General features: G+C 40.7%; 1 protein-coding gene across 4 annotated transcripts in view; it reads right to left on the reverse strand.

Moving 5' to 3' along the window:
- Positions 1 to 5448: 5448 nt before the first annotated feature.
- FOXJ3 (forkhead box J3) overlaps positions 5449 to 27020 on the reverse strand; it is a 164197-nt gene continuing 142625 nt past the window's right edge. For all 4 annotated transcript variants that reach the window (XM_036892902.2, XM_036892903.2, XM_036892901.2 and 1 more), the window contains 4 exons: positions 26598 to 26699; positions 26040 to 26231; positions 10398 to 10505; positions 5449 to 8425 (listed from right to left, as the gene is read on the reverse strand). In XM_036892902.2, coding sequence (XP_036748797.1) covers positions 8310 to 8425; positions 10398 to 10505; positions 26040 to 26231; positions 26598 to 26699 — 518 coding nt within the window. In that variant the 3' untranslated portion in view covers positions 5449 to 8309. The remainder of the gene's footprint in view (positions 8426 to 10397; positions 10506 to 26039; positions 26232 to 26597; positions 26700 to 27020) is intronic.

Here is a 27020-nt window from a genome sequence, read left to right on the forward strand (position 1 = left end):
TTCACTGCCAGGTGGACCTGGAGGTAGCTGTGGGCCACAAGGCTCTAAATTCCAGAATAGACACTAGTTCTCACAAATTCCGAAGAAAAGCTGAAACTTCTATTTAGTGCATACCTTCTGCATGTCTTCCAGACTCCCATCTTCAAGGAAGAGGAAGTAGAAAGGAGCAGCGACGTGAAGTCGCATCAAGTCAGACCTTGTGAAGTAGGTCAGCGATGCCCATTTCAGAGGAGGAAATTGAGGCTCCAGCGCTTCACAGGGAGGAGGCTGAGTTGGATTTGCAGCCCATTGGCTTGTGCCCACATCCAGGCCGGGGTGGGGGCTCCCTCCCACCTCCCAGGCCCTGGGGTGGATAGGTTCTTTCCCTCCATGATCCAGCAGGAGGGCTGGAGAGTGGACAGAGGATGCGTCTAGGTGTTTGCTCACCCATGTCAGCTCACATCCCTGTGGCCTGACCTGAAGGAGGTGGTGGGGGGCTCCATTACCAGCAGCTGCCTGCTTCTCCCCCACTCCCAGCCTATTCTGGCTACCGGCCTTGAGACAACCTGCTACACCTGAAAGCTGTTAGGAAAGAAAGAGACACAGCTGGAGTGCTCGCCACATGCTCCAGAGCCTGCAGGCTACAGGGAGAATAGGAAACGGGAACAAACTCTACAGCATTCCACAGGAGCACCCTGAGACCCACAAGAAAGTTCCCCTGGGGCCAGGTCTAAGGAGGCTTGTCAGACAGGAGGCATTTGAACCGGGCCTTGACCAATGGATGTAGATCCAGAGACTGGGGTTGGAGGGTGAAGGCATGGCAGCAGGAAGCACAGCGCAGAGGGCAGGGGAGGACAGGGCTGCAGCAGTGTGCTGAGGGGAGCTGTGGACAGGCAGCCAGAGAAGGGGGCTTTAAATACTAAGCTAAGGCATTTTGCCCTTAACTCAGTGACAGCAGGAGGCCATGGAGGTGTCAAAGCAGGTGGAATTCTAGGCTCTCCTGACTCCAGAGGCTGTGTATTTTTCTGGCCTTTGCGGCCTGCAGGGAACATGCTAAGCCCCAGGCCAGTGGATTGCAACAGACCAGCTTCTGGAAGGTTTGGACGATCAGGGTAGGGGTTGCCCAGGGAAAGGAGCAGGCAGAGGCTGATCTGGGATCCGGCTCAATGGGCTGCAGTAGGGAGGAGCCACGGAGGGGGCAAGGCCAGGGATTGATGCGGACAGGGGACAAATTCACCAGCATCCCACTAACCCTGGCAGGGCCTGGGAACCCAGCTCTATCCCAGCGTCTCCCAGGACATGGGCTCTTGGAGGAGGCAGGAGTGGCTAGTGAGGCTCTGAAGGGAGCAGGGAGCCAGAATCTGAGTGAGGAGCCGTCCCGCTCCCTCCAGGCAGCATGCTCTCCCCCCCATACGCAGCACATGAGCACACACAAAGGCACGGATCACGGGCACACAGGCACACACATACAAGAGCTCACTCCCATACAGTCACACACATCAGGCTGCAGCAGCACAGTTACCCTGACGTACAGTCACCCAGCTACAGGGCTTCCAAATACACACCCCAGACTCACACACTCACACAGAGGACTGTTCCCAGGAAGGCCTCTGCCTATGAACGTCACTCAGGCATGGGAAGGGTGGGAAGTGTCCTCAGATGTTTTTATTGCCATTGTCTGGGACAGGAAGTTGCTCCTCTGACCTTTGGGGGCCTCTATGGAGAGGGGGCGTCATTCACCCACCGTGACGTCAGCTCAGGCCCTGTGCTGGGGCCGGTTGGGGTGGCACGGGGTGTAGTGCAGGCCCTGGGGAAGGTCAGGGACAGCTGTGGAGTGCTGTGGCAGAGGCAGTATGCCTTGGTGGGAAGAGCCGCGGGAGTCCGGCAGATCTGGGGTCCTGTCCTCTCGTTAACCTCTCTCCGTGGCTGTGACCTGGGGCACATGACTTCACCTCTAGTACTAAAAGGGAAATGACATGAGCCACTAAGGCAGTTGAGAGTGCTCAGATAATGACTGTCAGGTTCTGGACAGAGGGCCTAGAAAATGGTGGCAATAATCATGTTTGTGAGAGCCGCAGGAGTCAGCGCGTGAGGGTGTGGGGACACCAAGGCCTGCTCGGGCAGAGGCAGGACCTGGAGGGCAAGGGCGCCCAGGGGCAAGCTGTACGGCACAGCCCTCTCCACACCTGCCTAAGCAATGCCAGTCCTCAGCACCTGGCCGCAGAAGAGCAGAGCCTCAGGAGACTCAGAATGTGGGGTTGATGGCAGGGTGGCCTTCCCCGTGCTAATCTTGGAGTAAGCGGCAGTGGGCAGCAGGAGGGCTGAGGTGGGCAGCGGGCTCAGAGACAGCTCTGGAGCAGCCCCACCAGTGTGTTTCCTGGAGAGCAGAGGGGCTCGTTGCCTCTCCAGCAGGATCTGATTCAGGAGATTCTGAGGGATGACCCCTGGGGTCCCTGTCTTTAGGAGCACCAGGCCGGAGGGGGGCTGCGGAGAAAGGGAGCACAGCCCGGTGGTAGAGACCTACGGAGAGGCAGGCAGCTGGCCGCCCTGCGCCCTCTGGTGGCCTCCGGTGTGCACTGCAGCCTCGCTGCTTTGTTGTAAGGCCGGCGTCCTCCGTGGCGCCATAGCTCAGGCCATCACGCTGAGAACTGACACCGCCCAGCGTGGTGAAAGGTGCAGACACCGGGGAGACAGCCTCAGTTTGAAGTCCCAGCTCTACTGCTGCTATTATTATCTCCCCTATCACTTAGAGCTGGATAACCCTGGGCAAGTGACTTCATCTCTTTGTGGCTCAGATTCATTCGCAAATCGAGGTTAAGAGTAACAATTATCTACCACAGTTTTTTTGAAGAGTAAATATGAAAATCTACATCAAGTGCCTGGAATAAGTAATATTAAGTAATAAGTAAGAAACGGTGGCCCTCCTATGCTGTATTTCTGGAGTCGGTTATTAGGGGCACGGCCTGAGGGGGAGACAGCTCTGATGTGGGGCTGAATTCTGGCCCTGGTGCAGCCACTTACCAAGTTTGTGCTGTACACATGTGGACCAGTCACGTACCAATGGAGGAGGAGACAGGGAGGTAAGCTCAAAATCATTCTTGAAGATCCTTTAGGAAGATGCCATGTTGGGGATAAACACATCATGTCTCACCAAGCCCAACACGGCCAGGCTTCCTAAGTCATGATCAGTGTGCCTTTGATGCAGCTGGCTTGCCTTCAGGGCAATGTTGTACAGAATGTATATCTTTACTCACTGGGATCAGTGGTGAGATGCTCTTGCTGAGAGGTACACGGAAGCAGTTAAGAGTTCCGGCCTCCAGTTCAAACCTTCCATCTCACACTCACTGGGAGGCCCAAGTTCATCAGTTGGATACTCAAGATCTCTTTCCTTTTGGCCAGGTGTGTATAATTGAATTTGCGTGCTTCAGGTGAATGCATTCAGGACACAACTGCACTGTCTTACTCTGTGAAGCAGTTTCCTCTTCTGTAAAACAGGGCAATACCAGTACTACAGCCTCAGGTTCTTACATGGGTCAAATAAAGACAGTGTATAGGAACTTCTAATTCTTGCCAGGGAAATTCGATTCTTCACTCCTCCCCTTCCCCAAACTCTTCCCTAATTAGATGTATGATTTTGAGCAAGTCATTTCCCTCTCTGGGTCTCAATGCCCTCAATAGCAAAATACGGGGGTTGTATTAGATTATTTCAAAGGCCCCTTCTAGCTTGAAGCTTTCAAGACAGTTCTGTGCATTTACATGCAGTTAACCTGTATGAATGCTAACTGATGCTTCTGAGTTTCCCAGGACTGCTTTATCCAACTGGTAAGGGTGTGTCTATAAATAGCCCTTTGCACGCTGTAATATGTTAAAACTTTCAGAACTAAACATGCATTTGATTCGACTTTTCTCATTTGATCGCACAAAGGTGCACTTCAGCTGCACCTGAATCTGCACAAAGTAACCAGATTTAACCATTGGACTCTTTGAGGCACTGCTGCTGCTATCCAGAATTTACCTGTGGAGGGAGGAAAGTGGAGCTCCTCCCAGACAGACACAGACACAGGCACACACACACACACACACACTGGGTGGGTGGGAAGACACTATCCTTGGCTTTGGGAAAATTCCTTTTGGAAGGCAGTGGGGTAAAATGAAACGAACTTTGGAGTCAGGCCCAGACTGAATTATCCCAGATCCTGTACTAGCTGTGAGAACTTAGTAATAAATTCATGTTTCTGAGCCTATTTCCCCATCTATAAAATTGCAATGAACAGGTTTTCCTGGCACCGTGGTATGGGTTATGTCAGCAGTAGCAGGAGGCCCTGGGCAGGGCCGTGGAGTTGGCAGGAAGCTCTCTTCTTGAGACACAAACAACGTCTATCCACTCCCACCAGTGATGCCATCTGCCTGTTCTTTAGCCCCTCTGCGCCTACTTCCACGTCAATCAAGTCGGGACACCACCACTTACCTCATGGAAGTACTTACAGTGCTTGTCTCTTTAGCAGCGAACCCATCTAATACCATTTCAATCCCCACCCACCCTCATGCTAACCTAGCTTCTCTGTCTGGCTCAGAGCAGTGGTAAATGCAAACACCTTCTCCCATCTGTCTAGGATCCTTTTGAGGACTAGACTCAAACAGCCCATGCCCATCCTCTTTCCTAGACCTCTGCCCCTTTAGCATGACCGAACTCACCACCAGAACCTTGCCTTCAGAGTAGCCTTCCCAGGCTGCCATTTGCTACCTAGTCCAGGTAAACCTGCACCACTGAAGGGAGGCACTATGGCCTTTTCCTAACTAGATTTCTCAGGCTAGATTTAGATTTAGATTTAGAAATGCAGATTTCTAGATTTCTGAAGACTCAGTAAATGTTAAGCTCCACTTTCACCTTTTGGAACTTCAGCTCTCTGGGGAGGCAGTGTTGGGGTCAAGACTGAGGTCAAGGATAGGGGTATGGATAGGGGAATTCTCTTGGAAATTAACAGAGGATGGCATAAGAGAACATGACATTTGAGTCAAATGATCTGGATGCGAACCTCAGCTCTACCAGTTGCCAACAAGGATCTGGGTAAGCCATTACACCTCAGAGGTGCTCCCATACTGTAAGATGAGTGTAACGCTAGCTACTTAGCACAGGGCCTGGCACAAACTGAATACTTTTTAAGTTCCAGGTGCTGCTCTGAATGTTAAAATACATTAATTTAATCCCACTACAACTCTAGAAGGTATTATTATCCTCATTTTATAGATACTGAGTGAGGAAAATAAGGCTCAGAGAAATTAAGTCACTTCCTCAAGTTCAGAGCTAGTGAGATGTTCAATATGGCAGCCATGACTGTTCTGAGACAGCAATGTATGGAACACAATCTCCAAGACCCTAAGGACTGACTGCAGGTTTCTGCGTCAGGACTACCTCCAATCTTGTTCCTTCAACTGCTGCAAATGACACAGACCAATCAGTGTTGTAAATAGAGTTAACGTATTTATTTTAAGTGCCATTCATGCATATCAGTTCTGGCAGCAACAATCCTAATGACACTTGAAATATTTCTTTACAGCACTAAACAGTTACAAAGAATGGGTGCCGTTCATCATAGAGGCAAAATATGAAATCGTGCAATAGCAAAACTGTAGAAACATTAAAACACTGACTGTCCAACAGCAGTACAGAGAGCAGATTGTGTTTGCACAAAAAGCCAATGCATTTTCATCACATATATACAATATAGATATGTACACATCACCCTTGAATGAACAGTATCAAAATACTCTATTCCATTTGAAATAATCCCCGGACTGATTCCCTCCCTCTTCAAAGGACATCTGAGAGACATGTATTTACAAGAACACACATGAATACATTTACACTTCAAAAACAGCCACAAATGCCAGTCAGATTATTCTCCTGGACAGAGTACCCCCAATTTGATTATATGCATTTATTATTCTTTCCCCAAAAGTCTTCAGTTAATTTAAGAACAAAACAGAACTTGCTCTGTGTTAACAACTACAAACAGAAATGGCCACTGCAGTGGTCCTCTGTGCCCCCCACCCTGGGTAACCCCATCTGGTTGTAGACCACTGAGAAGACTTTCCTGGACTCCTAGGCCACCTGAATCTCAAGAGTGGGATGGGTCTGCCTCCAGGGCCATTCTTAGTTAAGTTTAAATTCTCACAAAAATATTGATTACTGCAAATCAGTAAAGATTGCCAAATGGGAAATGAGCTTTACGCAATTTGTAAAATCTTCATCAGTGGTTTCTAGTTGAATCACTTAATAGAAGAGACTGCATTCCAATATCCAAATTATTTAAAGTGCATGTCGTTACCCAACCAATTTAAAGTTTCAAAACAGCTATTTTGGTATATCAAGTGACTTGAGTAAACTACCGAAAATCACTGCGACGTGTTTTTCAAGTCTTTACTCTGCAGGCTGCTGCTCTCATCTTGCCTCTGATCCATCTGAGAGGGGCTTGTTGACTGCCTTTCCAGAACCCTCTGATTTTCACTGATCCAAGAGGCTGGAACTGAGCTTCCTTTTTCATGCTAAGCAAGGTCCAAACAACAGGAAGATAAAGCCCTTCCTTTTTCCCAGCCTCACCAGCCTTTACCATGGCTGGCTTCCCAGTGATTCATTCAAAGCAACACTCCATTAAAGAAAATACCCACACACGTTCACAAACACTCTCACTACACACATATAGAAACAAAGACATTTATTTAGTTCAGGTAAAGATTACTCAACCACAGAATCAATGAGGCTAATTAAAGTGATTTAAGTATGGCTGATAGTGACTAGAGATGCTAAAAAGCAACCAGTGAACAGTTATAGTTATTACTCCTTGATTTGATGGAACTTATTTCCCCATTAGAACTGAAAGAAATCCTGTTTTGTTTTGTTTTTTGTCTGAGGATCCAATTAAAAATCTATTCATTTACCAAAAAATATCTCATTTCTTTTAGTCTTATTATAAAACTAAGAAAATCCATGTAAATTAACTGTGATACGATATAAAATAAAATAAAAAACAAATGTTTAACAACACAAACCCCTAAGAGGCAGGCTGCATTTCAAAGTGACCAAATGTCATGCACATGGAGACACACGGGACAAGAGAAACTACAGGCCACTTAACAATAACTGTGCTGAAGACTGATACAAATAAAACCTACGTGGGCTCTATCGTTCCTTCTGTGCTTCCTAGTTGGAAAGAGAATGAGTGCGGGAGTTTGCTTCATAAACATTGCCCTGTTCTGTTGCCCAAATGAACTCTGATTCAAATTCCAGAAGAATCCCACTTAGCTAATAAGTCTCAATCAGTAAGCATGTTAAGATGGAGAAATATACTCACATGGTAAAACGAGTGATGATAAAGAGAATGACACAATCTCTCTGATTGTCTTGTCTGTAAACTCTTACCAAGGAAAATAATTCTTTGCTTTCAGACACATTTCTCCTTAATGAACCCAACAGGAGCATTCACAGAAGGTAGCAATAAATATTACAATAACACTTTTGAACAATAAATACATAAGTGAATGTGGAAGCATTGATTTGTTTAAAGAGCCAAGCAATGCCCAGCTTCTAATCAATCAAATAAATTTTAGAACTTTTAAAATGCACATTTAGGAAAACAAATATTAACAGGATATATAACATAAACTCTATAATCCACCAAGCATCTAAAAAATGTGGTCAGTCCTTCATTCTGCTCACCAACAACATGGCCCTTTGGACTGCTTGGAGACCAACAAAGTCCAGGTTCTCTGACAGTGAGTAGAATTAATTACCCAATTTCTGAAAAAGATTAAATATGGGGCTTTGAGAAATCTATTTCCTTTCAGTTGCCTGTATCAGTTAAAAGCATCCTGCAGAAAATAGCCTAATAAGGAATAAAAACTCACAGTAACTTTCTTTTCAAGACTTAATAATCCAATTAGAAAAAAAAATTGAATCATTACTTTTATACATATATTTACACATATGTATCTATAAACTGCTTGCAGCAAAATAGGCTCTGTCTGAAAAATCAGTCTGGCACTTGTGGTCAACATCAAACTGACACAAATATGCAAAAGCCGTTCAAATCACACAACAGTTAGGAGCTACACAGGGCAGCTGGCAGGGAGACAAACATGAAGTACTTGTGTGGGTCAGATAAAAGCAGTAAGTTATCCAGCTAAAATCTTTTTGATTGTCTTCAAAAGAAATTTCCATAACATTGGTAAAGTGATTAGCAACTTTGTTTTCTCAACTGGATTCTCTTAAATCTTTCCCTTCACTGGGCAGAAAAATGATGCTGGGTTCTAGAACATTGCAGAAACAAGCTCTACACAATTGAATCCCAATCAAAGTCATCCTGGATATCATCTGGTGGCAGAGAACGCCGCATCTGGAAGGCTTGGGAAGGCATCATGTGCTGCTGGTTCATGGCACCGTGATGGCCTGGAAGGAAGAAGGCAGTGTCATTTGGGTACAGAAAAATGGGAAGAAACAAGTGAAGGCCTGGTGAATGCTTCCTGTGTACCAGGAATGGTGTGCACTCACTTACTAATCCACCCAGAAGCCTTCAACAAGGTGGCTCTTATGAGCCTCGCTTTGTAGGTAAGGGATCTGGGTTTAAGAGGATAAGCAAGGAACCCAAAGTCATACCACTAGTAAGAGGAAGAATAAGAATCTGAACTCCGTTCATTTCACTCCAAAACCCACACTTTTTCGATTACATCAGGCTGAAGCAAGGAGGGCATAAAAAGACTACCCAAGTGCTGACTCAACCACTTTTCTTACAGTCTGTTCTGCTTCAATACTTGTTACAGTAACATGAATTCATAACATTCAGTAACATGAGAATGGTAAACAGAATGAGATCAGTGTATAAACGAACTCACAATGAGTCATAGTGAATTCCTTAGCAGGTTGATTTTTGTGCCACCAAGAGCAGGTGAACGCAGAGAACAGCAACACAGTGGGGTGCTGCACACTATGGAGAAACACTGGACACACGACGGCCACTCTCTCCATGCTCCTCTTTTTGGACAGTGTAGCCACCTGCCATTTGTGCTCCCCAATTTTGGGACATTTTGCCCTTGTCTCCATAGCTTTGACAAACCCCCTTCCAAACAAGATTTTTTTTTTTTTAAAGTAATGATCTGCATTATTTGTAGAATTCGTTCTTTTATGAAGAACTAAACATATCCTTTTAATAGTTGTGGAATTTTTAATGGATTATTGTCGTTTTTGTTAATACTCTGATTATGAAGTTTCAAGTAGTGTGCTGCTAATCTTATTTTTCTTATAAGCCCTGTGATTTTTAATAATTTTATAAAATGCTAAATTTTTCAATATATCACAATATAGCAGAAATATCTGTTTATTTTTTAAAGACTTATAAATTCTTTACTATTGCCAAGCACTAATTAAGTGATTTACATATAGTATTATTTTCTCTTAAAAACTCTAGGAGTTTGGTCATGTTTACAGACAGAGAATATCAGATAGGAAGCTTGGGCAGCTATAAAGGGCCATGGCACCAGAACCCAAACCCTGGGACTCTGGCTCAAGAGTCTTCACTACCATGTCTCACCACCTACAAGTTCCTAGTGAGCACTGAAGACACATAACATATATGCCTACATGGTCATCAAAGGACACATCGCCTGGTCCCAACTCCTCCTCAGTACTACTGCCTGGCACACAGTTCTTTTGGGGCTTAATTCGCCCTCCTCCCATTATGTTTTGTCTTCTCCTAAAATAACCTAAGTAAAGGGTTGTGTAGTATATAAGAAAAACCAACTTTTAATGCAGACATTAAAGCTGAGTCTTGGTTTGGCTACTTATCAAACTGGTGGCTATGGGCAACTTATCTCCCTTTCTGAATTTCCATTCCTCATCTAGATAATCTTTAAGATCGCTTTCACCTCTAACAATGTGCCTGTATTAAATGTAACTTATCCTACCTTCAGGAACCTAGGGGAAAAAGTCTGTGAACTAGTAACTCCTGAAACTTACCTCCTCTATAAGGGATTTCTCTGGATACTACAGCTAGGAAACTTCATCAGAATAACTGGAGCTGATTATACAGGAGTTAATTAAAGTGAGTTCTTGAAGCCTGCTGAAGTCCTGTGAAAGCCAAATAGCCTTAAAGACACCTAAGACACCAGACCTCTTCAACAGGCAGGACAACAATTAGAATCATAGCACTGTGGGCTAAAAGAGACTTCAGGTCATATGGTCCAAACACCGAATGACCCTTGAACCCCTTCACCAGCACTGGAGTCAAGTAGCTATCCAGACTTTGTACCCTACCCCCGACAGAGAGTTCCCTCCTTCTGAGGCAGCCCTGTTCACTGCTGGGACACCTGAAACCTTTCAATATTAAAGTCTGAGTACTAACTGCAACACATCACACCCAAATTACCTGCAAGCGTTGTTCCTGGAGTGCTGAGTGCCTGTGGGATATGAGGATAACCAGGGGGTGGCATCACTGAAGGAGGGAGATTTTGCCTGGAGTCTATGTACAAATTTCCTAATCAGATTGAAAAGCAGAAAGAAGGAAAACACATTACATAAACAAAACAAATTAAGCATTAAAATCTTAACACTACCTACAACTAAATTAAGCAGGTGATGTGAGGAAGAAAAGGGAAGGAAAAATTACTCTTTTCTGATGTTTAACTGTGCCTAAAGGGGGTGCTGTCTTTCCTAACACAGAACCAGCCTGGGTGTGAGTACACTCGTACTAATTCTGGTGAGCTTGTAGGCAAGTTATGCTTGTTGTTGTTATGTATCTCATTGACAGTCCAAAAGCATTTTCATATCCATTACTTCATCTGAGCCTCCCACTAAGGCCACAATGAGGATAAGACAGGGATTATCCCCATTTTATGGATGAGGCACCGAGGCACAGTAAGGCTAAGCTGCCTTGCCTAAAGACACATCAGTTTGAGAGGAGTAGGGATGGAACAGTTTCCCTAACTCATGAGCTCTTTCTATTAATGGTTGTCTGCACTGCCCTCATCAACTCACCCTCAAAGCAGACCTACCTGTGCCCTACCTGATTCAAAAACATGACTGGAGGCACAAAATTACAGGAAAGCTTTGTACAAAGTCAAAGAGCTATACAAAGCAAAGGTGATTAAAAATATATTATTTAAAATATGGAGGTGGGAAACATAGATCCCTTTTAAATGGCATTTCAGAAGGTTTTCAAATTAATAGATTTACATTGACAGGAGCCATGAAGTATAACAGCTCTAAAATGTCAATCACACTGCATCCTAGTGCAAGAACAAGGAGGAAGGGAGCTAACATGGTGCGCCTCCCACGACACTCCTGGAGAAGAGCTGTGACGCACTGCATGAACACCTGGCATTCTGGAAAGGCTATTTCCCTGAAGTGTTCTAGTGTTCACATAAAATACCTGTATCTATCAATGCTGTATCAAACTAGAAAACAGCAACCATTTTCCCAGAGGAAACTAAAGAGGGAAGAAAAATCTTCCTTTTGTATTCAAGGTGGGACACACATTTGAGGCTCACAAGGCTTACCTGCCACTGGAAAGTCAGACTGACTGTTCAAGTCTGACACAGCCTCAGAGACCATCTAATCCAGACCTACCTCTGTCACAGGGATGAGGAAATAGACTAGGGATAAAACGAAGACAGACCAGAGACAGAACCCAAGACTTCTGACTTCCAGCACTGCCTCTCCAGATGACATGCCTTTTTAAAATACAGTAATGTTTACAATCAGAACTGAGCTCTTTGGCCAATTTAGAAAAGTGAGGACTTAGGGGATTCTAGAGTATTCTGAGGGGGAAAAAAAATCCTGCCCCCAAATGCTGAAAAGCCTTCATTTGCTTGGATGGTGCATGTTCTAAAAGCTGCATCAGGCTGGAAGGGTCACACCACTGAGTAACATGGTTACTCATTTACCACCAACTTCCCAGCCTACATCTCAGAATGTTAGCTCTCTTTATTCATCCTTAAGAGCTCAACTCATAATAAAAAGAAAAAAACACCGATTTTTATTAGAGATTAATTTTTTAATATATTTTTTTCATTTCTCTTTTTTGGCTTTCATAATTCTTACCTTAAAAGGGGAATTATGGGAATAAATAAATAGATACCCATCTTAAATAAACAGCCTTAACTTTTTGGGCAACTGTCATATTAATAACACTTTTACTTTCATATGTAAATTCTCATTACTCCATACTTTTCCCATGTGCTCATTATAGTCTAAACAATGAGAGTCTACCTGGCATTTCTAAACAAGAAATTAACATCCAATGTAGTTTCCAATAATTTCTAAGATCCTATAATACTTAGAATGTAGTAACAAGAATTCAAAAATCTAATCACATGATATATTTATTGAAAGCAGACTCTTATCAAATATCCATTCATTCACTCAAGAAGTATTTCTGTGCTGGCACTGCTCTAGGCACTAGGAATACAGAAATGAAAAAATAAAAATAAAACTCCCTCTCTCTCTTTGGAGCTTATTCTCAGGGGTGGGGAAGCCAACAAAGCTAATAGAAGTATATGTTATACAGGCTGTGGAGAAAAATAAAACAGGGAGAGGAGACAAGAACTACAGGATATTAGATGGCATTTAAATAGGATGGTCAGGAAAGGCATTACTTGAGCAGGTGCTTTTGAGGAAAAAGTTGAACAAGATGAGGACATGAGTCATGTATCCATCTGGGGGAAGACCACTCCAGAAAAAGCAACAAGCAAGTTGCTCTGAGGTAGGTGGGGTGTGCCTGGTAAGCTCAAAGAAGAGTAGGGAGGCCAACAGTATGGGAGCTGGGATTTGAAGGGAGGGGAAAAGGAGAAAACGTCAGATAATAATGGAGGGCTAGATTTTCTAAGGGCAATGCAGACCACAGTAGACTTTGGTTTCTACTGAGAAAAAAGTGTAATGAGGAGTTCCAAGCAGAGAAGGTAAGTGATCAGACTGTAAAATACCACTTATCCAGTAAATTCCAAGCTTAAATGTGTCTTCTATGAAACTTTTCTACCTCCCCAAGACAGCTAAACCCTTTCTCTTACTCCCATTACCCTACAACTGAAGTGCAGCCCTCATTATACTGTATTTCTTCATAGATCTGTCTCAGCTACCAGGCAGTGAGCTCCTTGAGATTAGGGGCCATTATAGAGTTAATTCTTTATTCCTAGTGCCCAATACATAAGGAGGCACAGAAAAGGTATAAATAAATGTTTGCTGAATGAATACACACCTACCTAACCTTATTTAATGACCTTTAGGCAGAACATCAAATTAAGGATAGCATAGCTAGAGGACTTACATGTTATTGGGCAAGACTGTAAAAATAGTTAAAATGACTTCAGAAAATGAGATGACATACTGTGTATGATGTGCCCCCTTCCCCTTCCACACTAACACTTCACAACACTAATTTCTGGCACTTTTAAAGAGCCCAAAGAGATATTTGCCAAAAGAAGAGTCTTAAAGACAGAAGTAACAGGGAAAGTTTGAGAGAAATAGAAAGGCTACATTCTTGGAGACAAGACCTATATCCAAATGAAATTTGTAATTTTAGGCAATCACCTTCTCTCTCTGGATTGCAGTTTCCTCATCTGTTGTAAAAGGATAAAAGTAATAGCTCTCTGAAGTCCCCTCTCATACTATATTTCTAAGATTTGTGGCAGAGAATTGGTGTGGGAGCAGAGATGAGGGAAGTGAGACATGTGAATGAATTTGATTTAGAGGGATGCAAGAGGGAAAATAAAAGAGTGACAGAACAGGCTAGGACTTAAAGGAAGCAGGCTAGGCATGTAAAAACCCAACTCTTTGTGAATAGACATCAGCAGGCATGAGGTGATGGCTACTTGGAGCACCAGAGCTGTTTGGTGAAAGTGCTAACAAAGGCTAATATGGCTTGGCAGGCGAGTGCTAACTAAAGCTCTTTTGGCTCAGAATGGAAAGATAAAGTGAGAAGGGGAGCTGGGAGAGGGAGAGACACTGGGGACCTACATCCAAAGGTATTCTGCCTTTGACAGGCTATAAATGGAGTAACACTGAGTGAGAATGAAAGGGAACTGTGGGAACCCTAGAGAGCAGGGGCTGGCAATAAAAAGGAAAGTTGGCCAAAAAAAATTTAAGACAGTCACAGAACACCAGAACCAAATAATCAAGGTCAAGGATCAAGAGGAGATGACCATAGAAGTCCAGTAACAAAGAACTTGAGGAAAATAACCCAGGATCTCAGTCTATAGAGAGAATCCAGAAAAGGAGTTCAGCCACTCTGACACAGGACAGCAATGGATGGACAGTGCTTTTTCCATAACCAAGAGTACCAAGTTCCAAAACCAAGTGTACTTGGACCTTTCTTAGCGATTTAGATCACAGAACTGAAGAAAGTCTTGCTTCTCATATAGCTTTGAAATTCCAGAAAGGGACTGGAGCTATTGGCTAATGTGTAAAATGGCCTTTTGATTTTGAAATGGGCTTCTCTTAAGACTGACCCATACACCTCCTTCTATTTATTCTCCTAGAACTCCTTGATATGCCAGAGGCAACAATCTGTGAACAACACAGGTACCACTCCCAAACAGGCATGTGTACCAATGTACATATAAGGTACTCTAATTCGCTTAGTACTTTTAAGGCTGACTGAAATGGTTTGAAATGACTTAGCAAAGAAAACGTGGTAGCACTTAGAAGAGACAATTTTGGTAGAACAGAGAAAAAATAGGAAAACCAAGGGGCAAGGACACAGGATGATAGATCTCGTCAAAGACTTAAGTTGGAAAAGTGAAAATGATATATCCTGAAAAGGACAAACTATGGGCTTAGAAACTATTATAGGATCAAAGAAAAAAGCACAGGAATCTGTCTTCCAACCTTGACAAAACTGCACTGGTAAAATCTGTCAGAATTCTATAGTCTTTGGAACTCTGGAGTTTATTGAAGATTTGTAACTTGCAAAGGAAGGATGAGATGGTAAATTGCACTTAATCATGGTTAATTTCAGCTGTCAGCACATGTTTCCGGGACAGCTTACACACACCTTACAGAATCCAGGGTAGGCAAAAGGAATACTGCTCTCCAAATACTGGGAATCTGTGGTCTGATCACTGTTGCCTCCAATCAGAGAGATGGAGACAGAATGGAGGGTGGCTGATGGTGCACTACACTCCCCAGCGCTGTAAACCCCTCCTCTCTGGATGAACTGATTTCTAGGGGACTTCTAAAAGCTGTTGCCGTCTTGCATTTTTTCTTTTACCCTTTTGGGAGCCAGACATTTAAGGACTAAGAACATTGAAACACAACTGCATATGCAAATAAAAGTAGAAAGGGAACATCCATGCCAAGAGAAAGGCACAGGCTCAGAGAAAAACTGAGACGACCTTAAATTTAAACCTTAGGCTGAACCTTGGCAAAATTGGCACAAGGACAGCCAGCAACAGTCAAAACAAAACAAAAGACAGAAATAATGAGAAAACCCTGGCTAAGGGAGAGAATCTGATTTCCAATGACTACCACATTATCAGATGGCTAGTTTTTAACAACAAAAATCAAAAGGCATACAAATAAACAGGAAAGTATGGCCTATTCAAAACAAAAACAAATCAACAAAAATTAGCTTTGAAAAAGACCTCATGGCAGATCCACTACACAAAGACTTTAAAACAACTGTCTTAAAGATACTCAAAAACTAAAGGAGGATATGGAGAACATCAAAAAAACAATGTATCAACAAAATGGAAATACCAATAAATAGAAAGCCTAAAAAAAAACCAGGAAGAAATTACAGATAAGTACAGTAACTGAGGTGAAAAATCCAGCAGAGGAATTCAAGGAAGATTTGAGTAAGCAGAAGAAATAAGGAAACTTGAAGATAGGTTAACATAAATTACTGAGGCTGAGTAACAGAAAAGACTATAGGAAAGCAAACAGAGCCCAGTAGCCAAGCCCAGCAACTATTAGCACACCAACTATGCACTTGTCAGAGGGAGAAGAGAGAAGGGGCAGAAAGAATATTGGAAGAAATAATGGCTGAAACATCCCTAATTTGATGATAGAGGACTATAAACATTAAACAAGAAAGATGGCAGCATGAGAGATGAGACAGAGACCTCCTCCGTAGACCACAGATAATCCAAAAATATAATTAATACAACTAATCCTGAAAGAGAACAGGAAAGAAAGCTGCACCAGACTGCATACACCTGGAGAAAAGAGCAGACTTCATGGAACAGGGTAATATACTAAAGCTGTGATCCAGCGGGGCCAAAGCCCATCCCCCACACCCCAGTTCACTGGCAGGAGGAAGAGAAACAGAGCTGGGAGGAAGTGAAGGCCTGGGACTGCTGAACACCTAGCCCTGGAGATCTCCTCTGAGAGCATGAACATACATTTCACGGTGCTCTGATGATTTAGTGGGGTTGGAAAGCTAAGACAGGCAGAATATCTGGAGAGATGGAGATTCTAGCTGCTTGTGGAAAACAGGGATTCATATCTGGCTGATCTGGATGGGCAGTCTGAGAGACTTCCTAAAAGTGAGAGGGCTGCCAAAGGGGCAAGGATTGCATAGAGCTTACTGCTCAGGAGAAAGGACAGGTAGACAAAATTGTCCAGGTGCACTCTGCACAGCAGGTTGGGAGCTTAAGCAATCTTCAGGAGCTCCATCCCCCTGGCTGGCTATGCATTTTCAAGACCCCCCAACTATGATACACAGCCTGTTGTGCCTTCCTCCTGGCCAGCCTGCACCTGGCTCACAAACCAGCAGCCCCTCCCCTGCCCTGGTGTCAGGCCAGCCAGAGGGAAGCCTGCTTACAGCAGATACAAACACAAAGCATAGAGGCTTACACCTGTGTGTTCTGCCCACTGGTTCTGGCAGTGGAGACAGGCATAGCAGCAGGTAAGCAAGAAACAGCTCTTTCCTGCCCCCAAGCACCAACACCGCTCCCCTTGCGACCCCCGACATTGCTCCAGGGGCTGAGCAGCTACAGAGAGTAGAGCTTCTGGGCACTAGAGGGCACCACAGACAAATTTTGAAACGTCAAACGAACCTGGTTAAAAGCAAAAGTATGAATACACCTGAGAAAGATTCAAATGAAATTGACCTCTTGAATCTTCCTGAAAGGGATTTGAAAATAAAAATCATTAACAAGCTCATGGAGGTACAGAAAAATATTCAACAACTGAGGAACGAATTTAGGATGGAGATTTAATCTTTGAAGAACACAATGGAGGGTATTAAAAGCAGATTAGAAATGGTGGAGAAGACGATAAATGAAACAGAAATTAGGGAAGAGGAATACAAAGAAGCTTAGGCACGGAGAGGTAAAAGGATCTCTAAGAATGAAAGAATACTGAGAACTGTGTGACCAATCCAAACAGAACAATATTCATATTATAGGGGTACCAGAAGAAGAAGAGAGAGAAAAAGAGATAGAAAGTATCTTTGGCAAAGAAATTGCTGAAAACTCCCCCAATATGGGGAAGGATATAGTCTCTCAGGCCATGGAGGTGCACAGATCTCCCAACACAAGGGACCCAATGAGGACAACACCAAGACGTATAATAATTAAAATGGCAAAGATCAAGGATAAGGACAGACAATTAAAAGCAGCCAGAGAGAGAAATAAGATCACATGCAAAGGAAAACCCATCAGGCTATCATCAGACTTCTCAACAGAAACCTTACAGGCCAGAAGGGAGTGGCAAGATATATTTAATGCAACGAAGCAGAAGGGCCTTGAACCAAGAATACTTTATCAGGCAAGATTATCATTTAAATTTGAAAGAGGGATTAAACAATTTCCAGATAAGCAAAAGCTGAAAGAATTTACCTCTCACAAAGCATCTATACAGTATATTTTGGAGGGACTGCTATAGATGGAAGTATTCCTAAGGTTAAATAGCTGTTACAAGAGTTAATAAAAAGGGATAGACAAAGAGTACAGAATATGATACCTAATATATAAAGAATGGAGGAGGAAAAGGAGGCAAAAAAAAAAAAAAAAAGAACCTTTAGATTGTGTGTGTAATAGCATACTAAGTGAGCTAAGTTAGATTCTTGGATAGTAAGGAAGTTAACCTTGAACCTTTTGTAACCACGAACCTAAGCCTGCAATGGCAATAAGTACACATACCTATCAGTAATCACCCTAAATGTAAATGGTCTGAATGCACCAATCAAAAGACACAGAGTCACTGAATGCATAAAAAAAAAGACCCAACTATATGCTGCCTATAAGAGACTCACTTCAAACCCAAAGACATGCACAGACTAAAAGTGAAGGGATGAAAAAGTTATTTCATGCAACTAACAGAGAAAAAAGCAGGATTTGCAGTACTTGTATCAGACAAAACAGATTTCAAAACAAAGAAAGTCACAAGAGACAAAGAAGAACATTACATAATGATTAAGGGGTCAGTCCAACCATAAGATATAACCATTATAAATATCTATGCACCCAACACAGGAGCACCTACATATGTGAAACAAATACTAACAGAATTAAAAGGGGAAATAGAATGAATGTAATGCATTTATTCTAGGAGACTTCAATACACCACTCACTCCAAAGGACAGATCAACCAGACAGAAAATAAGTAAGGAGACAGAGGCATTGAATAACACATTAGAACAGACGGACCTAACAGACATCTACAGAACTCTACACCCAAAAGAAGCAGGATACACATTCTTTTCAAGTGCACATGGAACACGTTCCAGAATAGACCACATACTAAGCCACAAAAAGAGCCTCAGTAAATTCAAAAACACTGAAATTGTACCAACCAAATTCTCAGATCACAAAGGTATAAAACTAGAAATAAACAGTACAAAGAAAACAAAAAGGTTCACAAACACATGGAGGCTTAACAACATGCTCCTAAATAATCAATACATCAATGACAAAATTAAAACAGAGATCAAGCAATATATCTAGACAAATGAAAACAACACCACAATGCCCCAACTTCTGTGGGACACAGCAAAGACAGTTCTCAGAGGGAAGTATATAGCAATCCAGGCCTATTTAAAGAAAGAAGAACAATCCCAAATGAATAGTCTAAATTTACAATTATTGAAACTGGAAAAAGAAGAACAAATGAAGTCCAAAGTCAGCAGAAGGACGGACATAATAAAGACCAGAGAAGAAATAAATAAAATTGAGAAGAATATAACAGAAAAAATTAATGAAACCAAGAGCTGGTTCTTTGAGAAAATAACGAAAATAGATAAGCCCCTAGCCAGACTTGTCAAAAAAAAAAAAGAGAATCTACACACATAAACAGAATCAGAAATGCAAAAGGAAAAAAATCACTAGACACCACAGAAATACAAAGAATTATGAGAGAATACTATGAAAATCTATATGCTAACAAACTGGATAACCTAGAAGAAATGGACAACTTTCTAGAAAAATACAACCTTCCAAGACTGACCCAGGAAGGAACACAAAATCTAAACAGACCAATTACCAGCAATGAAACTGAATCGGTAATCAAAAAACTACCCAAGAACAAAATCCGGGACCAGATGGATTCACTGCTGAATTATATCAGACATTTAGAGAAGACATAATACCCATTCTCCTAAAAGTTTTCCAAAAAATAGAAGAGAAGGGAATACTTTAAAACTCATTTTAGGAAGCCAGCATCACTCTAATACCCAAACCAGGATACCACACAAAAAGAAAACTACGGACCAATATCCCTGATGAACACAGATGCAAAAATACTCTTCAAAATATTATCAAACTGAACTCAAAAATACATCAAAAAGATCATACACCATGATCAAGGGGGATTCATCCCAGGGATGTAAGGATGGTACAACATTTGAAAATCCATCAACATCATCCACCACAATCAACAAAAAGGACAAAAACCACATGATCATTTCCAAAGATGCTGACAAAGCATTTGACAAAATTCAACAGCTATTCATGATAAAAACTCTCAACAAAATGGGTATAGAGAGCAAGTACCTCAACATAATAAAGGCCATATATGACAAACCCACAGCCAACATCATACGTAACAGTGAGAAGCTGAAAGCTTTTCCTCTAAGATAGGGAACAAGACAAGGACGCCCACTCTCCCCACTTTTATTCAACATAGTACTGGAGGTCCTAGCCACAGCAATCACACAACACAAAGAAATAAAAGGCATCCAGATTGGCAAGGATGAAGTTAAACTGTCCCTGTTTGCAGATGACATGATACGGTACATAAAAAACCCTAAAGAATCCACTCCAAAACTACTAGATCTAATATCTGAAATAAGCAAAGTTGCAGGATACAGTATTAATACACAGAAATCTGCCGCATTCCTTTATACTAATGATGAACTAGCAGAAAGAGAAATCAGGAAAACAATTCCATGTACAACTGCATCAAAAAGAATAAAATACCTAGGAATAAACCTAACCAAAGAAGTGAATGGCCTATACCCTGAAAACTACAAGACACTCCTAAGAGAAATTAAAGAGAATACTAATAAATGGAAATTCATCCCACGCTCTTGCGTAGGAAGAATTAATACTGTTAAAATGGCCATCCTGCCTAAAGCAATCTAAGATTCAATGCAATCCCTATCAAAATACCAACAGCATTCTTCAACGAACTGGAACAAATAGTTCTAAAATTCATATGGAACCACAAAAGACCCTGAATAGCCACAGAAATCCTGAGAAGGAAGAATAAAGCAAGGAGGTTCTCACTTCCCAACTGCAAGCTCTACTACAAAGACACAGTAATCAAGACAATTTGGTACTGGCACAAGAACAGAGCCACAGACCAGTGGAACAGAATAGAGAGTCTGGATATTAACCCAAGCATATATGGTCAATTAATATAAGATAAAGGAGCCATTCATATACAGTGGGGAAATGACAGCCTCTTCAACAGCTGGTGTTGGCAAAACTGGACAGCTACATGTAAGAGAATGAAACTGGATTACTGTTTAACCCCATACACGAAAGTAAATTCAAAATGGATCAAAGACCTGAATGTAAGTCATGAATCCATAAAACTCTTAGAAAAAAACATAGGCAAAAAATCTCTTGGACATAAACATGAGCAACTTCTTCAAGAACTTATCTCCACAGGCAAGGGAAACAAAAGCAAAAATGAACAAGTGGGACTATATCAAACTAAAAAGCTACTGTACAGCAAAGGACACCATCAATAGAACAAAAAGGCATCCTACAGTATGGGAGAACATACTCATAAATTACATATCCAATAAGGGGATGACACCCAAAATATATAAGGAGCTCATGCTCCTCAACAAACAAAAAGCAAGTAACCCAATTTAAAAATGGGCAGAGGATCTGAACAGATACTTCGCCAAAGAAGAAATTTAGATGGCCAACAGGCACACGAAAAGATGCTCCATGTTGCTAATCATCAGAGAAATGCAAATTAAATCCACAATGAGATATCACCTCACACCAGTTAGGATGGCCACTATCCAAAAGACAGACAACAACAAATGTTGGCGAGGATGTGGAGAAAGGGGAACCCTCCTACACTGCTGGTGGGAATGTAAATTAGTTCAACCATTGTAGAAAGCAGTATGGAGTTTCCTCAAAAAAACTAAAAGTAGAAATATCATTTGACACAGGAATTCCACTCCTAGGAATTTACCCTAAGAATGAAGGAGACCAGTTTGAAAAAGACATACGCAACCCTATGTTTATTGCAGCACTATTTACAATAGCCAAGAAATGGAAGCAGCATAAGTGTCCATCAGTGGATGAATGGATAAAGAAGATGTGGTACATATACACAATGGAATATTATTCAGCCATAAGAAGAAAACAGATCCTACAATTTGCAACAACATGGATGGAGCTAGAGGGTAATATGCTCAGTGAAATAAGCCAGGCAGAGAAAGACAAGTATCAAATGATTTCACTTATCTGTGGAGTAAAAGAACAAAGAAAAAACTGAAGGAACAAAACAGCAGCAGAATCACAGAACCCAACAATGGACTAACAGTTACCAAAGGGAAAGGGACTGGGGAGGATAGGTAGGAAGGGAGGGATAAGGGGAAAAAGGGGCATTATGATTAGCACATATAATGTAGCGGGCTGGGGGGGAGTTTAGGGAAGGCACTATAGCAGAGAGAAGACAAGTAGTGATTCTATAGCATTTTACTACGCTGATGGACAGTGACTGTAATGGGGTATGTGGTGGGGACTTGATAATGGGGGGAATCTAGTAACCACAATGTTGTTCATGTAAATGTATATTAATGATACCAAAAAAACCACCTAAAAAACATTAAACAAGCTTAATGTACTCCAAGAAAGATGAAGTCAAGGGCTTACCCAACACACGTTATAATCAAATTTTCAAAAGACAAAGAGGTAATTTTGAAAGCAGCAAGAGAGTGGTGAATTGTCACATACAAGGGCTCCTCAATAAAATTAGATTTCTCATCAGAAACTTTTGGAAGCCAGAAGGCAATGGGCCAATTTATTCGAAGTGCTAGGAAAAAAAAAAAGTCAACCAAGAATCCTATATCTGACGAACTGTACTTCCAAGAATGAGTGAGAAATTAAGACATTCTGAGATAGATAAAAGCTAAGGGAGTTCACTACCATTAGGAACAAATGCTTAAGGGAATCGTACAGGATGAAATGAAAGGACATTTGACAGAAATTCAAAGCCATGTGAAAAAAAAAGATCTCCATTAAGGTAAATACAGGGGCAATTACAAGAACTAGTACTATTGTAACAATGACTCTAACTCCTCTTTTACTTTAATAAATCATTTAAGAGACTAACGTATTTCCAAAAACTATTAGTCTAAAAGATAGTATTACTGTAGCTTTGGTATGTAACTCTACATGTTGTTTCCTACGTAATTTAAGAGACGGATGCATATAGAAGAATTATTAGTGTGTATTTTGGGGCACACAATATATAAAGATGGAATTTATGACATCAAGAACCAAAAGGGATGGGGATGGAAGTGTAAAGGGGCAGAGTTCTGTATGTTACAGAAATTACACTAATAAAAATTCATATTAGTGTTATAACTAGGATATTAAATGCAATCCCGATGGTAACCACAAAGAAAAGAGCTATAGACTATACACAGAAGGAAATGAGAAATTTAAACATTTCATTATAAATCAACTAAACACAGAAGATGACAGTAATGCAGGAAATAAGGACAAAAAAGCTAAAAAGCAAGTAAGAGCAAAATGACAGAAGTAAATCACTCCTTATCAGTAATTACTTTAAATGTAAAGAGATTACTCTCCAATCAAAAGATAGAAACTGGCAGAATGGACAAGAACACACAATCCAACTATATGCTGTCTCTAAGAGACTCACTGTAGAATCCAAAGACAAAAATAGATGGAAAGTGAAAGGATGGAAACAGATATTCCACACAAATAGTAACCACAAGAGAGCATGGATTGCTATACCAATATCAGATAAAATAGATTTTAAATCAAAAGAGGCCACATGAGAAAAAGGAGGACATTATATATCAATAAAAAGTTCAATACAGCAAGGTGTAACAATTATCAACATTTATGCACCTAATAACAGACTGCAAACATATGAAGCAAAAACTGACACAACTGACAGGAGAAATAAAATGCTCTACAGTAATAGTTGGAGACTTAGTTACCCCACTGTTAATAATGGACAGAACCACCAGACAGAACTAAGGAAATAGAGAACTTAATACAATAAACCAACTAGGTCTAACAAACATATACAGAACATTCTACCTAACAAGAATATACAGGTTCTTTCCAAGTGCACTTGGGGTATTTTCCAGAATGGACCCTATGTTAGGCTACACATTAAGTCTCAATGGATTTTACACAATTGATATCATACAAGGTTATCTTCAACCACAATAGGATGAAGTTAGAAAATCAGTAACAGAAGCAAAACTGAAAATTCTCAAACTTGTGGAAATCAAAAAGCACACTCTTAAACAACCAATGGATCAAAGAAGAAATCAAAAGGGAAATGAGAAATACTTAGAGATGAATGAAAAGGAAAACACAACCTATCAAAACTTACGGAATATACAGCAAAAGTAGCATTCAAGGAGAAATTTATACTATAAACACATTTAAAAACAAGATCTCAAATCAACAACCTAACTTTACAATGTAAAGACATATATACAAAAAGCACAAACCTAAAGCTAACAGAAATAAAGATTAGAGATTAAAGATTTATATAATATAAACTACAAAACATTGCTAAAAGAAACTAAAGAAGATATAAATAAATGTAAACACATCTCATGTTCATGGACTAAAAAGGCTTAGTATTGTTAAGATTTCAATATGTCCTAAAGGGAGCTACAGATTCAAAGCAATGCATTATCAAAATCTCCATTTTTTTTTCTTTTTTTTGCAGGAACAGAAAATTCCATCCTAAAATTTGTATGGAATCTCAAGGGACCCTGAATAGTCAAAACTCTCTTGAAATAATAAAATAAAAGAACAAAGCTGGAGGACTCATACCTGACTTCAAAACATTTTAACTGTGGTACTGGCATTAAGACAAACATGAAGACCAATGGAACAGAGAACCCAGAAATCATATAGAGTCAAGTGATTTTTGTAAAGGATGTTAAGACCATTTAATGGGGAAAATATAGTCTTTTCAACAAAAAGTGCTGGGAAAAATGGGTATCTATATGAAGTTACACCCTTATCTAATACCATATCCAAGAAGTAACCAAAATGTGTCAGAGACTTAAATGTAAAACCTAAAACTATAAAACTCTTAGAAGAAAACAGAAGGTAAGAGCTTTGTGACATTGGATTTGGCAATGATTTCTTGGATGTGATACCAAAGGCATAGGCAACGAAAGAAAAAATTGACACAATACCACTGAACTATATACACTTAAGGATAACTGAGACAGTGACTTATATGTTATGTGTATTTTACCATACACAAAAAAATTTTATTTTAGAGAGTATGTATCAGGAAGGTAACAAAAAAGAAGTGACAAAGGGAAAGGCAAAGAGAGAAAGAAGCTAAAGAGTTACTAAAATAGAAAGTTTAGTGTGTGACACATTGAAGACACTCAATAAATTCAGCTAATACTAAATACCTCCTATATGCCAGGCGCTGAATGAGACCCTTGTATGATATAATTTATGGAATGAATAAGTCATCAAAATCAAACAGACACTGAGGGTTTCAAGTTAGGCAGCATGTTCAATTTAGGTAAGGTAGGTAATGAAAGAAGCAAAGATGACAGAAGATTTCTACTGTATTAGAAGACACAGAAATAAAGATTTCATGAAAAGAAAAATGCAAGCTGACTGGGGATCTTGAGAACATGGGAAGACCAAATATGTGAAATAAGCTAGGATAATGGTTAAAGGAAGCCACTCAGGATAGAAAAGAGAGGACTTTCTAGCATGATATATAAAACTAAGATAATATACAGAAGTCAACTTGGAGATAAAAAGTGCAGGCAAGAAATTAAAATGAAAAGCTTGGGTATTAAAGACTTACAAAATGGAAACTTGAGAAAAGAAGGCACTGCAATCAGAGTAAAAGAGATGGCTACAGAGGTGAAGAGTAAAGGAAGAAAATGAGATGAAAAATATTGAGCATAAATTTTGAGTCCAGAGTAAAACATGGATGAGACTATTTACCATCATCTCTACTCTTCAAGTAAACTTTGAACTTCAATCTTAACATTCCTAGACAATGTATGATATGTTTTCACTGAAAGTCTATGCAAATTTAAACTGACTTAACTTCATAGCCATATTCTTACAAAAATATATCTTTAAGACATTTAATTCTTGTTCTATAACTTAAAGCCAATGAAAAGTCCATTGTAAACATAAAATGATATAAATCATGACAGAAAAGCATACTCGCTTTATCTCAATTTTTCTAAGATACACCTTAAATACATAAATTTATTTCAATTTATTTATTAGAAGTAAGAATATGTAAATGGATCACTGTCACCATTAACATCAAGTTGCTCTGACAGTTACTGACTTTCGTATGAATGAGAAAAAGCAAATCAAGAAGATAACTAAACCCATACCTGTTCCAATGTGTTGGTTAGGTTTTGTTGGATGCATGGCACCATGACAGACATTTTGCTGAACATTACTCTGTGAGTGGATAAGGCCAGTTTGTGTAAAGAACTGATTAAGAGAAGAACAGAGATCAGCAAATTGAACCTGATCTAAAGACCAGTTCTTGAGATCTGCCTGTCTCATGCTCTCCATCAAACCTATGAGGAAAGAATTAGAAATACAGTTAGCATAGTTGTGCAAACATTGCAAGGAAGAGCAAGACAATTTTTTTTCAGCCCTCAAAATTTCTACAGGTAATGATGTGCCCATGCAATGAAGAATGACATTTTAAAACTATTCAAAGTCTGATTCTTTTAAATGTGGCCAGATTTCTTTCAAAACTCTTGTCGTGTCTCTCTGCTACATCAACTGGCCTTATAGATTTTGCAAATTGCTGTTTTTAAGCGTACTAACAACTGCAAAAGCAACTACATATATGTTTACTTGTACTGCAAAGAAACTTATAATCAGAGAAAATAGGATCATGTCTATTTGGTTCTATGTCAAAAAGAACCAACACTCACCTTGGAATTGTGAAAGGTCTACATCTGACCAATTAACACTGCTGGCAATTCGACAGCTTTCTTTTAGCATATCAAGTGTTGCATACCAATCATTTGAAACACCTATAAAAACAACATTGACAGTATTATAAATCTTGGACAGTGAAAGTCTGAGTATACGGTAAGGAAAGACAACGAGTTGGTCTTTTCCTGACACTGGCAGATCTCTATCCAGTTTCACAAATGGATTCACGCCTACATCATGTGTTGGGGCAATCTGTTCCCTGAGATAGACAGGAAGGATATTATTTCTTTTCATTTGACAAAAGACACTGAACCCACAGAGGTTGCATAACTTAGCAAGATCACTATGATGAATCTAAGACTTGAACCCAGGGCTTCTAAGCTCTAGTCTGGCAACTTGGAAATTGTCACTATTGCCTC

The sequence above is a fragment of the Manis pentadactyla genome, chromosome 4 (genome assembly GCF_030020395.1).
Source record: "Manis pentadactyla isolate mManPen7 chromosome 4, mManPen7.hap1, whole genome shotgun sequence".
Lineage (NCBI taxonomy): Eukaryota > Metazoa > Chordata > Mammalia > Pholidota > Manidae > Manis > Manis pentadactyla.